Consider the following 15,996-nt stretch of genomic DNA (forward strand, 5'->3'; position numbering starts at 1 on the left):
ATTATTATTATTATTACTATTATTACTATTATTACTATTATTATTATTATTATTATTATTACTATTATTACTATTATTACTATTATTATTATTATTATTATTACTATTATTACTATTATTACAGGCTCGATCCTGAATGGTAATCTTCATTTGGACGCACAGTTGTTTGGTGATGTATTAACGTACGTTGTGATCTTAAGACAAACTGTATTGGTATTTAATATGGTGGCGAATCACAACAACAGTTCTCTCAAAGCCGTTTAACACATTGCTGCGTAGGCTTGTGTGCAAACGAGAGGGCGACACACATCTGAACTCACTGCTTAACTCTGTGTGCATTTCCACATGGCTGCACCGGATCTGCATTTGCTGAAATATTAACTCATTTTAGACACACAAATCGCATATGCATGAGCTCCCACCAGAAGCAAACGATATGAAAGTGACCACAGTACGGGAATGACACCATAAAAAACACTACGCTTTGAGGCATATACAACGTGTGTGTACTCCACCTAAAACCTGTTTAGAGATGCAAATAACGGCGCTGGACTTTTTGTTAATGAGATGAATTGCAGGGCATTAAGGGGTGCGCGAAGGGGGGGGAAGAGGTGTCCAGGTGATGCAGGAAACACCGACGGCAATCACGCCTGTGACTGGCCGATCCGTGCAAATCTTTACAGCCAGCTCACTGTTACATCTGCTACACAAATCTCGAGACCGCCCGGTCCATTAATTGTTAATATCCACAAAGTAATAGCCTTCATTCAAAATGGCCAAAGCAGCAAGGAGTGGTGGTAATTTATCCCCATCAGAGCTTTTAGGAAGCCTGTTCACCACCAAGCAGGCGCAGGAAAACCCCCCATCAAATACTGATCTCAAATATTTCTGTACGACTTTAAATCAAAGCAAGTCACCGTGTGGGGAAGAAAGCATCTTTGTCATAGTTCAAAAATTCGTTTGGTGCGCCCGTTCGCCAACACGTGGGTTATTGCACGCCCCGAGCGGCGCAGCGGCGTTCGTTACATCAACTTTTCAGAACCCCTCATGTGAAGGAAGCTCAAACATTTTCTGTTCAGGCTGTAAATGTGTTTGTCAATGAGTCGAAGTGCGGCTCTGACTGCAAACAGCTTCTTCACAAAATGTCTTTTCAAGGCTTTTTGAGTCAGTTTGAAACGTCCTGACTCAAACGAGTGACGCCGCAGCGTCGGGGTTGACCTTATGTAACCCTGTCCTGACACGGTGCAAACACTGGGACTGCTCTACATAGATTGCATATCTGCATGTAATGCTGCGCTGCTCGACCTCACAGATATTCAGGCCCCAGCTAAAAATTATAATAATGTTTTTAATGAGCCTTTGAATGTGTGGCGGTCCATTATCTAGTTACCAAAACATTTCACTACAACTATTATTAATGATGTGAACAAAACTCCTTCTAACAGTATTCACATGAACACGCTGTTTGAATATAATTAATGTGTGAAAGGTGGATCTTTGTGATTCTGACGCCTGTCGAAGGCCGACGCCATCACATTTTCCTGGTTTACTCGTTTGTAAGAGCTGCTTACAGGAGAGCCTAACTATCTGAAATGGGCTTAGTCAGCAGGCGACCAAGTGATCTTTGCAAAGCAAACAAACAGCTACCCTAAAGACTTCCCATAAAACCATTTCTACTTGTGTAAATGGGCTGGAGTCACACATGACTGCTTTCAGATGCTGCTGACTACGAGTGGAAATGTAACAAAGTGGAAACGCTAATATTGTCCTCCGACTCCCACAAAGCTGGTACGCTGTTTAAAATGTAAATAAAAAGAGAAAGCGGTGATTCCCACTCTATTCACACGAGAACACAGAAAACATATCTAACGGGAAAAATCGATCATTTTAAGAAAAATATTGGCTCATTTTGTTGATTTTGTTGAACGCGTCTGAACACAGTTGGTAGACTTTTCCTCTTCTTTTAGTTTGTAAATGGGAACCGAGGAGACCCACCGGGGAGAGGAACATCGTCCCAGTCTTCTGTGACTCTGGCTGCTCTGCAGGTCTGCCACCTTCCCCAAACTTCCACGACCCCCTAAGTAATCGTGCACGTGCAAACAGCTAGTAAAGACTTAAAGACTGAGACCAGCAGCGCATCTAATAGCACGAGAAAACGGCTGAACGTCCTTAATATCCTCCTTCCCTTCTGCTGATTCACATACGTGACTGTGTGGTTCTGTGCTCCCCTTCAGTTTCATACACCTGTAAGGTTTTTAGCTCTGCCAAGCAGGTTATGTTTTTGGTTGCATACGTGTCCTTCTCTCTGTAAACGTAATAGCGTGAGAGGTTGAATCCTGGTAACATTTTGTCGAGGTGTACAATCCAAACTTTGCTCGCATCTTAAGACCTTATACGTCCACACTAATGCGCATCGTTTTCTCTCCGTTTTGGCCTCCTGTCCACACCGAGACACATTTTCCTCAAGGAAAAACGCAGTGTTTTGAAAACGCTCTCGAAAACGAATATGTTTCAAAACGGTGCTGTCGCGTCGCAGTGTGGACAGCGAAAACGCAGTTTCTAAAACGATGACGCGTGTTAGTCATGTGATGCAGTCATGTGACCAATTACTGACAGCCCTATTAAAGATTAACATCAGTCTGCACGTGCTTCATAGAGCTTTTCTTCAAACTCTCACTCGCTTTTGCAACTTTGTGCTTTTGTGTTACTCGCAGCAACAACTCCAGCTCATTGTGAGTCCATTTAAAAACTCGCTGCTTTTCCTCCACATTTCAACGAAAGTGAATAAGCCGCAGACAGAAATGAGGCAGGCCGAATCTTCTTGCGTTTCACGCATGCGCAGGACTGGTACGTAAGTGTTTTCAGATGTTTCAATGTGGACGCACAAGTCTGTGAAAACGACTGAAACGTGGACGCGGAGCGTTTTCAGACAAAAACGCAGTTTTCTAATCTATCCGGGCCGGTGTGCACGTAGCCTGAGTTGACCTTAAAGATTTACTGGTGGGAAATCTGACAAATTTACAAACTGTGATTCTTACAAGTGTGGTGTGTATCGTCGATATATAGCAAGTACTTCATTATTAGTATTTCTTATTTGACCTCTGACCTCTCCTTTAAGGTCAACAGATTGAGCAGCTCCAGCAATAAAGCTGTTAATATGTATAACAGAGAACATGTTTCCTAAACGTTTATAGTTTGGCAAACACGAGCATGAGGGCCTTGGGTGCCGGCTTTAAGCCTGCAGACAGAGTGTGGAATATTTCTATCAAGCAGCAGCAATCTATGCTGCTCTGTTTTTCTCTTTGTTATTGCTGTTATTGGCTGATTCGGTGGTGCGTGGCAGAATAAATGGGGGTCAGACAGGTAGAGCCCACACCAGATGATGGGGTCTATCTCACCGGTTATTCTTCCTCAGCCTGCGCACGCGTCCTGTCACACATTTCTTCACTGCTAGCATATTTTTTGCCTCAACATTGACTCTAATGCCCATTTTATCATCGTCCAATCACTGTTGTGTGCGGATTTCTTGCTGCCTCAGGAAATGACCTGTGTTGTAGTTTCAAGCTAATCTGTGGAGGCACATATGGGCTCTTACTAATCTCCAGCCTGCGGTGTATGATTTCGATCTGCGATCCAACCCTCCAGCCTGCACAGGATGATTCCTGTCCACTGGAAATTGCCCATTTTATCATTTATTGCCTCAGGTTGTGCTCTCTCTCTCTCCACCCACACTGTCCATTTCCTGTTATTTGATGAACACTCTCCCACCACCAACGCTTCGACTGGCCGGCCAAATCCACCAAATTATCCCTGCGAGTTGGAATTCATGCAGTATTCCTGTCAGTCTGTCCGCTCTCTCTCCCTGCAGGCTGGACCCAGATCCCACAGCTTTTACCTCCCAGATCCTCCAGCTGCTGACTCCTTGTTTTGAACTCTTCTGTTTGCTGGGCTCCTCTTTGTCGCTGCCTGTCTGGGTGCGCTGAGCGATGAAGATCCCTCTGTGGTGCCTGGTGGTCCTGCTGGCATGTCTCTTCACCCCTGGATGCAGTGACTGTCAGGGGCAATGTATGGCCTGTGGACTGCTCCTGCAGCAACAGCAGCTGGAACAAACCTTCAACACCATGGTGAGCACATGTGTGTATCATTGTAATTCTGTGTGAATGCATGTCAACACCGCGGCGCATGTGTGCAGCTGCAGCGAGCCATCAGCACCCTGATGGGGCCATGATGGTGATCCAGTGAGTTATTGATTAGAGTGTCTTTGTAACGCATCGTGTACAGTTCGATGGTCCTGTGTGTGCTTTGTTTGCTCTGTAATGTAACTACTTATGTTGTGTTTTTGCGTTGTCTGGTTGTCATTGTGCATAAGCTTTCTCTGTGTGCTGTCAACCATTTACATTGTTGTGTTTTCACCTCAAAAACAGCAAGAATATTTATTTTTTCACAAGAATTAAGGTATGAAGCATATTTCAATCAGTCACCAAAACATCCATCCAAAATATTTCATGCAGAGCAGAATTGTGGTGGCAACAATAATTAAGAATAGTAGAAATCCAGATTTCATGTCACAAAGGGACATTGAAAGCGCTTTATAAATAAAGTTATTATTATTATTATTATTATTATTAGTCAACAGACTAAAGAACAGCTTCTTCCCGGGCTGTCAGAACTCTTAATACAAGCTAAGAGTGTGTAAAGACTTCCCCAACACATCCACCCTGACACTGCTGTGGATCATCTATATGCAATATCTCAGTCTTTCCATGTTCTGTGCAATTATTTTGGTCCCAGTCTGTTTCAATGTTTCCTCCACATACACCATGTATATAGTTCCACTCACATATGTATACATATACACTGTTTTTTATTTTATTCTATTTATTTAATTATTTATTTATTTTCCGCCTTCGTTGTATATTGGTTTCTCTTCTTCTTACTTTAGCACCTTTGTGGTCCAGCTACCCAATTTCGCTGTGCAAGAAACTGCACAATGACAATAAACAGCTCTAAGTCTTCTAGAAGTGTGCGTTTGCAGGATTTTTACCAGCTCATGCAGAGTCTCGATGAATGACACCATGTTCCACTTTGTACAGTGCTGACACTGGAGCTGCTTCTGCTGATTACTTTATTACCTGCACAGGTGACGGGAAGAAGCAAGCAGGCTGAAACTGCGGGAAAGGACGTGCAGGGAGCAGGGCGGTTATGCAGTGGTTATCACTGTGACAGGGTTCTAGGTTGGAGCCTCGTGTGGCTCGGTCATTTTTCTGTTGCCTCATTGCTCAGAATCAAACCCAGGCATGTCAGACTAACTGGTGAAGTGTGGACGTGTGGCTCAGTGACTCCTCGTCCCTCTGTGCCTGTCCCGAGTGAACCTGTCTGTGTTGTCTGGGTAGATGAACATCAGGGGATAACTGAAGTTTCTGCAAATCATGATGTGGGGACATATCTGACAACCAGCCAAGCTCACATTCACACTTATGACCAGTTTAGAACTGAAGTATCTGAATTTCCAAACGCTCCTTCCAGTTCTCATCTACACATGTTCCCCCCAGCTGTTCGTTCTTGTTTTCGTGCCCCACCCTCCCTCCCACTTTTATTTAGTACATGGTAGACTTGTAGTCAAGACCGCCTAAACTGAGACCAAGTCGAGACAAAAAAGTTTTTAAACTGCAGCCAGATCACTGAGAGGACAGACACACACTGCACTTGACTGTCATGTCTCTCACCCTCTCTGTTTTTCACATAATGATACTATGTGAAAAAAAATGAGGATAAATTAAGTGAGGAGCGGCTCTCGCTTAATGGGAGTCGACTCTTCAGAGTCGCTGCAAAGCACTCTCCAAGCACGGCTCTTGGAGCTGATGCCTTTGCACATGACGCATTATCAAACGTTACGTTGTGTGTCATGGATACTAGTGGTGCAACGGCTCAAAAATCTCACGGTTCAGATCGGATCACGGTTTTAAGTCACAGATCGGATCAATTTTCGGATCAGCAAAAATAGAAAAAAAAGACAAAAATTTGACTCGCCGTTTATTTATTTAAGTATTTTTTGCCTATTAAAAAACAACTGAAGACTCATTCCACTCACTTATATAAAAACAAATTAAGGTGCAATATGGACATTATGGACCAAGCTGGGCATCCCCTGCACATGGCCATAAACAACCAGAGGAGTCTGTTCAGTGACAGGTTGCTTCTCCCAAAGTCAAGGACCAGCAGACTTAAAAAGTCCCACACGCCATCAAACTGTTTAACTGCTCACTGGAGGGGGGGAAACAAGGGGGGAACAAGTAGCTGTAGCGCCTTTTCCCTGTGCAATAGTTTTTGCTAATATCCAACGGTGTAATAGACTCACAATACTTGAAATGTGCTGTTCCCTTGTATTCTTATTCCTGTTTATTCTATTTATCCCTTTTGTATTCTCTGTATTTATATATGTGTATATTTGGTATATTTCTGCTCACATTCTGCAACTTCTGTCGGTGCTGTGCTACTGGAAACTGAATTTCCCGGAGGAACTCACCCGAGGGATAAATAAAGTTTCATCTAATCTAATGTAATCTACAGGGCAGTGCAGGGCTTTGTATCTACCACTCCGCTGTGATATAACGAGCGGTCACGGTCACGTGGCTTTCCGTTGACCTGGAGCTCCACCCATTTGTAGTTAGAGCAACAGAAGATGGTTGGAACAGTTCAGCCATAACTTAAATCTTTTCCTGCTCATACATGCTTGGAACGATCTTGTCACTGAAGTGGACGCGCAACGAGACATCATAGCGTGGCTCAAGCACGTTCATCGTAGTTTAAACCGCTTGTTTTGCACAGCAGAATACGGCCTCCCGTCTGCAGCTAAACACCCCAGCAGCTTCTGTAATAGCTTTGCCCGGTCGGGCTGGGCAGCAAAGGGCTGCTTAAATACCGCAAACTCCTCTGCTCCTCTGCTTGGACCGCTAGCGCTGGCCATAACTATCGCTGGACAGACTGACCACGCCACCATACGCGTACTTTTCTTTTTCTTTTTCGAATCTTCGGATCGCGTGCGTACCGAACCGTGGAGTGGGATCGGTTCGGATTTCGGATCAACCGTAATCCGCTGCACCACTAATGGATACCGTTGACTCCAGAGGCGGAGCCAGACATTTTATACACCCGGGGCTTAGCCGTAAAGGGTAGTATGCATGTGGGATGGGGGGGTAGGCTGTTTTGAGTTTTGTTCAAAAAAGAATCTCTTCATGTAGGAAAAAATATGTCACATATGCAGGACACCTTAAACTAACTTTTTAATTAAGCAGCGAGACAGAACAAAGTCAGGGCTGTATCAAGACACGAGGACTAAACCCCAATTCAACCAGACCCAGAACTGATCCAGAACTAAAACAGGACTACAACAGTTCAAAATCAGGACTACTGAGGACTTAACCAAGACAGAACCAGAATCAGAACTAGATGATAGTAGCACTAAAAATCATCATAGACCTGCACTACACTTATTTTTTAATTCTACCAAAGTACAATAATTATTTAGCCTTGTTGTGCAAACAAGCTGCAAAACTTAATAAATATGGAATTTGAAAAGTAACAAACGGTATCTAAAACGTTACACTAGGCACTGGATACATGTTCTGATGAGTTTGGGCAAACAACATGTGACTAACAGGTGTGTCACCTGCTCTTGTTCCCTCCCTGTTCTGTCCTCCTCTCTCTCTCCCTCTCTGTTCCTCTTGTTTTGCATAGAAATATACTGAACAACATACAAAGTATAATATATAAAATAACATCTACCTTTTTTCTTTGAAAGAAGCTCCTTATGTCCATTGTTGTGTTCATCAGTACATAACTCAAACCGATTCTGTGCTTTATTTAGCCGTGGAGGGAAACAACTGAAAATATGAAATAAACACACATGTGAGCTGAGACTCTCTAAAGAAACAGCATTGTTGTTGTTCGGCTTTTCATTTCGCCATTTGTTGATTCACTCGAAGAGCAAGTAACGTAATATGGGTCAAGTGATCAGTTTGACATCAATCTTTTGTGATTCACCGTCATATTTACATTATTTGTACAGTACGAATGATTTGCTGCGGAACTTGGTCGAACTTCAGCTCTTCTCTGTCTGCGCTTCTCCAACAGCAAACTCGCAGGCAGCAGCTTCTCCCCCCTCGCTCACATGCTGTGCTCCGTCGCCTAGTGCCTGAGCTCGGATCATACCAAAATTAGGGGGGATACTCGGTGTATAAATGCTCAATCAACACTCTTTTATTCCATACAATTCAACACTTTATGAGCATAAACCATCTGGATGGGGAGACATGCATGCAGAGGGACACAGCAAATCTCAAACTGGTGGAGGGTTACTCAAACTCTTATAGCCTCTAGTGGCCCCCACCTAATCGTAACAACCTAAACATTCACATTCTTTCTAACTCCTAGTGAGCCTGACTTATGGCCTTGGCTCCCTATTTTGTCTGCCTTCAACAACAGTGGGGGTGAAGCTCCCGTGGAATGTGCTCTGTCTCCTCTACTATCAGAAAAAGTCCTGACTCTCTGAAAACAGTATTTCTTATAACTCAGCTAACCCTAATAACTGTAACAGTTATCACCTTTCTCTAATTCAGGAGAATACTACAAACTAAAACTACATAATAATTTCACAATCTTTAATTAGGGGTATAACATAGCATAAGATAATATTATAATCCCACAATAGACAGACAGACAGACAGACAGCACTCTTTATGCTGGAAGTGCTTATCATCTCCTGTGTGGACAGGTGTCAGAGCAGAGTGCCAATATTCTTTCTGTGCCAATGCACAAATGGCAATTAGTGTTATAATGGGTGGTTAGTGCCAAACAAAATATCTACACACACACACACTTGGGTCATAAGAGCCAGACTTAGACTAACATAACATCCTAAAACCTGAAAAAAATACTTCCTATTATTTTTCTCTCATAGCGTTGGGTTAAAACTAAAGAAAGCCACGCAATGCACAGTGACGGTGACATGATGGAGACACTTTTATGCAGAAGGGATTAGTGTTGCTTCTCTGTGAGTACCTACAGCACCTGTGCAGTTCTTTGTGACCATCAGGAAATCCCGGCCTCTACAGTGGGAGGATGTGATCGTTCTCCGAACTGAACCCAAAATTTCCACGCGGCACAGAATCTCATTCCAAGCAGTCTGAGAAAAATCAGTGGGTAAAAATAGTCGGTGGGTGTCCACGAATAGCTGTAGGACGGCTAATTTAGCTGATAATGATGCAGAGGAAAGACAGCTGGGACCTTTTTGGAAGTTGTAATAGACTGCCTCTCAGTATCATCAGCCTGGGCCTACATCGCTGACTGACACATTTGATCAGCACCTCATTGTGTTTGCCGCCATCCCATTGAGCCACAGATGGAATCCACGGAGCAATTCCATTGTCTCCCACTCCAGACTGAGAGTGTGTGCGTGAGGCCGCCGCTGTTTGCTATAATGTCAGGACCCATTAATTTATTTGTGCACACACCTACACGCCCGTACCCACACACACAGATTCTACCACCACATTCATTACTTACTGTCATTTTTTTAAATGCCAGCTTTTGTTTACATATGTGCTAATTACCTGTGATGTGGCTCTTAGTCACGGAGTTTCCTGCCTGCTCTCGTTTGTAGTTCAGCTGTGTGAAGGTGAGAGTGTAACCAGGGTTACTTTGTCTGTGTTTGTCATTAGCTGCCAGACTTTCGTCCAGTTAAAATCATTACTCTGTCTCATTGCTCGACAGAAGTGTGGGCGTTGCTTCCCTTATGCGTATTTGCAAACAGCCACAGCTGGTTCCTGACGCACCTTTGATTGTTGCACAGAGATGTTGTGAGGCCTGGGGGCCTCATGCTGAACATTGTAGAGATCTGCCACACTCCCTGTTAGAACTGGACCATTAGCTAAGTTAGCTACTGTATGCTATCAGCCTACGTTTAAGTGTTTTTACACAAAACAGTCAGAACAAGGTGAACAGCTCTGCTCTTGGTCCCAGCAGTGGTTTGTATGCTACACTGCACAGCTGTTCTGACTTTGCTGCACAGCATGTGGTGTCCCAGGTGGTTAGCTCTCCAGCCAAGCTGGGTCCAATGGCTTTACTGGTGGAAACTCAAGAAACAAATTATCATCAATAGTGCTGCTTTTTCATACAGGAATATTACATTTCACTTAAGAATGTCTCACACACACATCTCTCTCTCTATCCTTCAAGCTCGGGTCCTCTACCAGAGGCCTGGGAGCTTGAGGGTCCTGCGCAGTATCTTAGCTGTTCCCAGGACTGCGCTCTTCTGGACAGAGATCTCCGATGTTGTTCCCGGGATCTGCTGGAGCCACTCGCCTAGCTTGGGAGTCACCGCACCTAGTGCTCCGATTACCACGGGGACCACCGTCACCTTCACCCTATATATTATTATATATTATATTATATTATATTATATTATATTATATAACTACCATAAATCACAAATACTCAGAATTACAATACAATCACATGTAAAGAAAACCATGCAGTAAATAAAGGTGCAGGCTGGGACCTTCCCGTATTCCTCACATTTCCTTGCTGGAGAATCAGGATTTTTTTTAAATTGCAGTGAATTTCTCCTCTGGGGCTGACAGATCGTGTAGTCCTTCTCTTTCATCTGTTTTCTCTCTTTTTTCATATCAACTTTGATGATATGATATATTGATATACTATTGATAGCGATAACCTTCGCTAATCGTCACCCTGATGGAAACGTTTTGGAAAGGTTTACATTGGTTCGATTTCTTCAGCGGGACTTTGTTACCTGAACATCTTCCCTGAAGAACTGGATCTGTGCACTACATCACACAGCAGGCAAAGTGTGACTTCTTTGGCTCTCCGTCACGTACACCATTATCAGTCACTCCTCACAGGAACAACTCTTTTGATAAGATGTTTGCAGATGGCTTGTGAGCACAAGCTGGCTCATAACATGGCCTTTGGCATCAAGGTGGGCCTTAAACTCTGATCTGTCCACCCCAAGATTAGGTAGCAAAGTAAGAGCTTTTCTGCTGCTTCTCTGATCAGTTCAAAGAATTTAGTACATCAAAATCTCAACACTGTATTTAAGAGCCAGCCCTGACCCACCTCCTCTGTGAGAATTAAGCCTTTGAAGCGAGCTCCTCTTGGAGAATTTCCTCAACCGTTTTATCCTCTTGTCCTCACGAGTATATAAATCGTGGACTGTGTGCATGCACGCACTTCCTCCGCTCATAAACTCCTTTAGATTGCTCCATTGATCCGCTGCGGAGAATCCCCTGGTGCGCTCATTTCATTTACGATGGATAATTAATTTCTGTTGATAGATTCACAGCAGAACTCCCTCTTCTCTGCTTCCTTTGATGTGAGCAGGTTTCTGATAACAATGCAATTTATCTCGTTTGAGCGAGATTTGACGAGTAAATGGGATTTGCTTCTTACCTCAAACTGAAATCAGCAAGCTTGGGAGTTTGGGAAAGGGTGAAAGAGAAGAATACAGTGACCTACTGTCAGCCATATATGGATGCAAAATATAGGTGATAAATATATTTGGATTTACTAAACAAGAAAAGCCGTTGTTGCATCAAAAAAGCTTTAAATGCACTTCAAATGTTCTTCATTGGTCCTTGAAGTCAGACTATCAAGCGTCACGACTATGACAGGAAAGTCATTAAGACGAGGTGGAAATCAGCGCTGACAAACTTCGCTCTATACAGAAAAGTTCAGTTCCAAATCTTTAGGAGCGGAAACAACGTCTTGAAGCTGAAGAGTCATTCGGAAATAAATAGTTGTCAGCAAAAGACATAATTTACCTGCTGTCCTTCAAACAGCCTCGCACTTTTCTCCAATTTTGTGCTGTCAATCATTTTGCAATAGTCGATGTCACATTTGTCAAATTATGGATGTGTCACATTCGCAGATCATATATGCTGAACACAGCAGGAACCAGGCCCATTAACTTCTGTGACACCCGAGTCATCAAGGTTAAAAGGAGGCTAGTTCAGCTGACGCCTGCACTAAAACTAATATAGTAATGCCATAAAATCATGGCCATACAATTATTTTGTGTTTGGCTGTTTGACTAGAAGAAAAGCTATTTGATTAAAATGACTGGCTAGCTTTTACATTTTGTTTTCTTTTTGGCTATAAACTCAGTGCATATTTTCACAGCTCGGGGACTCGGGAAGCAGTCATTAGTCTCATCAGACTTTTTCATATGAGAAATAGTTGAATTCACTCGATGTAATATAAACAGTTCAGCTTCTAGTCAAAAAAACACATAATTATTACCTGACTCTCGTTTATGGGCCACATCATTTTCTGTCTCATGAATCTAACTTTGTGCCACAAAAGGCAGCTTTTTCCCCGTGAACATGTTCATACATGTACCGTGTGTCATATTCAAAGGCAGCATAATGGGTGGATGTAGCCACTCCTCATTTTGAAGCTTCAGCATTAGCGGTGTAGGCAGCGCAGGGTTTGTCTTTTAGAGCCAGAAGTGACCTTAAAATGTTTGGAGAGTTATTCATCAGCTAACGTTAGTTAGCTTGGCTAGCTAGCTGAATTAATAAAATGCACCGAGAAACATGCTAGTGCTAATTAGTGCTAAGTAACAGACTCAGCAAACCATTGTTTTAGTTTGATGTTCTGTTAGAAATGCTCCAAAAGGAACCAACAGCAAAGAGAGACAGTGAAGAGCTCTGGTGTAATGACTGTCACCGCTCTACTTAACGTAGCTTCAACAACTCTTCTTGGCATCGCTCATCAAGTGTTTTCCTTCTGGAGCTCTATTTTTACGCTTCTTCTGCATTCCTCAGCCATCCTCTCAGTTTCCGAGATAAACTAATTTTTCTCCCTCGTTAGGCTCCAGCTTCACATAAAACTCACTGAGCCTTTTCCTTTGCCACCTCTGTCTTTGTCGCACGTCTAGCCTCAGAGGACTAGCCCACTTCTTCTCTGCTTACCTCTTCCTTTGAATTCTTCCCCGCACTTCCTCAGTCAACCACCAGGTTCACCTCCCCTTCTCGTCCAGAATCATGCTACAGGCTGCCATCCAATGCACCCCAGCTACCGCACCCCTTACACCACCTTGCAGTTTATCTCTTTCAGACTGCACCTTTGTGCACCTTCCTCTCTTATTCAAAACCGTCTTCTTCTTGAAATATGTGGTCACCACAGCCATTTACATCCTTTTTGCAAAAGCTGTCCTTCTGCATTTCTCTAAAGAAGTACAAAGCGCACCGTCTCACCCCAGGAAACCTTACAATCCTTCTTTGTAGGATTCTTTGCTCGTAGCTTTAAGCTTGAATAAATATAATGATCCAAATTACCACTACTCCTAACAACTAGCAACTATAACAGCAGTGCTAGCTAAAACTCTTTAAATATCAGGTCAGAAATATCACACTGCTATGTTTGCTAAGCAGCGCTCGAATGTAGGAAATGTGAGGAAACAACCAGTAAGAGATCAATGGGAACACGCACATGTTCAGACAGACAGACAGTTTATGTGTGTTAGACTTGAAATAAGAGCGTCTGCTCTCTGCTCCGTTATTTGTCCTTTCCATGATTTATGTTCTAAGGAAAGAAAATTTGTGATTGTAGAAAACGGAGATACTTCAGGCCTTGTCAGCACCGTTACGTTCGACCGTCACGTTGCTCTGGTGTGTGGACTAAACACCTGCAATTATTTGCCAGCCCAATATTCTCAGCATCCTCACTGTCACCTTCTTTCTTAAGCCTGATTAGCGCTTGAATGACTGCAAGTAATTAGGGGACTTCAAAGTCTCTGGGATCTTTGTTGTGTTTTCATCAGTTAAACGTCAAAAAGACCCCTTCGGATCGCCTCACCACGTCACTGTTTCTCTTCCCTCTGCAGGTGTGTTTGTTGGAATGCGAGGGTCGCATCTCCTCTTCGCTGACGTGGGACGTATGCAAACGCGCTGTGAAGCTATCGCTCCATCCTACACTTTCTGAAGGAGGCGCTCTCTTCAAGAGAACGGGAGAGGAGCTGGAGCTGACCTCTCTCGACCTGAACTCTGACAGTGAACTGGTGCAGTCGACAGCTGCGGAGCGTTTCCAGGAGGGGGATCGGGATGAGACACCCTTCGAGCAGCGCAGCGTCCAGTATGACTCATCGCTGCTGGGATCCTCTGAGGAGGGGGAGGGCCTGCAGAGTCTGGATCTCAGTCTGACGGATGAAGAGCAGAAGCCCAGAGAGGAGAGGAACGTGGAAAGCGATGGCCAGCTAGAGGCCGGTGAAGGTGAGAGTTCAGAGGGCATCGCCTTATCCAAACGCTTTGGCGGCTTTCAGAGAGGGCGCCACGCATACAGGAAGCTGCTGGGCTCATCGATGAGGCCGCTACAGAAGCGCTACGGCGGGTTCATAGGCGTCCGGAAATCTGCCCGCAAATGGAACAGTCAGAAACGGGTCAACCAGCTGCTGAGGCAGTACCTGGGCATGAGGAGCAACCGCAGCGGCAGATTCAACCCCATCCCAATGAGCCGCCTGTGGCGGCAACACAAACTGTAACGCTTCCGGGGCGCCGCCTCTGCTTACCTCAACCTGTCAACCATTTTTTTCCCACAGCAGCTCACTCCAGTTTGAACTGTGACGTCATCAGAAGAACAGACTCCGCCATCTTGCCCCGCCTCACTTTGTGTCTCCAAGTAACAAAGAATGTTTTGACCGTGATGTCCTTCCTATTAACCACATTTACATGCCATTCTGTGAAATAAAAGAATTCGAGAAGTGCAATTGAATATATTTTTGTGTGTCGGTATAATAAAAAGTGGCCAAATGAGACTGGAGAACTGGTTTAATTGAAGAGTTTGAAAATGATGTGGAAAGCACTTTGATGCATGTTTGGCTGGAACATGAAGGCAGCACTTTGTTTTCCTCACAGTCCAGCCGAGTATTCCTAGATTTAGGAATACTCGGCTGCTACACAGCTGCTAACTGCTCAGCTTCCCAGTTAGAGCAGACACAAGATCAGATGATTTTATATATCAGACGGTGAAACTGCTGAAGCACCAACTATTAAGTAATGATATAAAAATCTAATTCCCTGCTTAGAAACCTAATTAAGTAAACACAATGAGATAAATTGGTTTTCTGGACTCTGGCTTTATTAACACTGACAGTAAAAAGTATTTTTCAATTGTAATCTGTTATTTCTGCAATAAGGTGGAAGTTTTTATTGCAAACTGTTCCCGTCATGAGTTTCTCTGAGAAATGATCATCAGCTCTGCTGTCAGTGGAACAATACTGCCCTCTAGTGTCCGGGGAACGATCACGCTGGCCTTGGATGCTGGCTTTGGCTCGGATGTGGAAGTCTACGGACGAGCCCTTTTCCCAGGAGTTAGACTGAAAGTACAAATTAACATAAAACGGCGAGCTAACAGAATAAATTCATAAAACATTAAAAAACAAATAAATAGTAAACATTTTTGAGTAAAGAAGGACGGTAGTGTCCAGTAATAATAATTAATAACAACAATAATTCTTTCCTTTTTGGTTTCACTTGTGAGAATCAAGTCTGAGAATAGAAGATGAGATATTCTGTATATTTTGATTTGAGGCAAATTTGAGATGAGCTACATGAAAGTTATTCGTCTCGGGAGTCTGTGCATCACATCCTCCGGTTATAAAGAGGCGGAGGATCAGAACTGTGGTTCATGGCTCTGTTAAAGTCGCTGTAACCAAGTATTTTGGCATCTGAGCTGTAATTATGAACAAATAGGAGGAGTAGTTTCTCATTTTTAAAAGAGACTCCTAATAAATTCTCCCTCTTTTATGGCTTAAACCTGGATTTCAAATGTTAACCCAGCTCACCCACTAGCAATTCCAGCTTTAATTGTGAAAATGAGGCAGCAGACCTCAGGAGTAAAGCAAACAAAGAAACAAGAGTCCTCCTCCTGCTTTCAAACACTTCTCCACCCGGAGGCGTTTTCCTCCTCACGGCCGTTTAA

At 43.6% G+C, this 15,996-nt stretch overlaps 1 protein-coding gene across 2 annotated transcripts in view; it reads left to right on the top strand.

Annotated features, from left to right (window-relative positions):
- Positions 1 to 14,830, top strand: part of pnocb (prepronociceptin b) — a 25,784-nt gene extending 10,954 nt beyond the window's left edge. For both annotated transcript variants that reach the window (XM_085431239.1, XM_085431240.1), the window contains exons 2-3: positions 3,869 to 4,124; positions 13,904 to 14,830. In XM_085431239.1, the coding sequence (XP_085287365.1) occupies positions 3,987 to 4,124; positions 13,904 to 14,557 (792 nt within the window). In that variant the 5' untranslated portion in view covers positions 3,869 to 3,986 and the 3' untranslated portion in view covers positions 14,558 to 14,830. The remainder of the gene's footprint in view (positions 1 to 3,868; positions 4,125 to 13,903) is intronic.
- Positions 14,831 to 15,996: the final 1,166 nt, after the last annotated feature.

The sequence above is a fragment of the Copadichromis virginalis genome, linkage group LG15 (assembly GCF_057382275.1).
Source record: "Copadichromis virginalis isolate Kocher_CV1m ecotype Utaka linkage group LG15, C_Virginalis_male_GT1.1, whole genome shotgun sequence".
NCBI lineage: Eukaryota > Metazoa > Chordata > Actinopteri > Cichliformes > Cichlidae > Copadichromis > Copadichromis virginalis.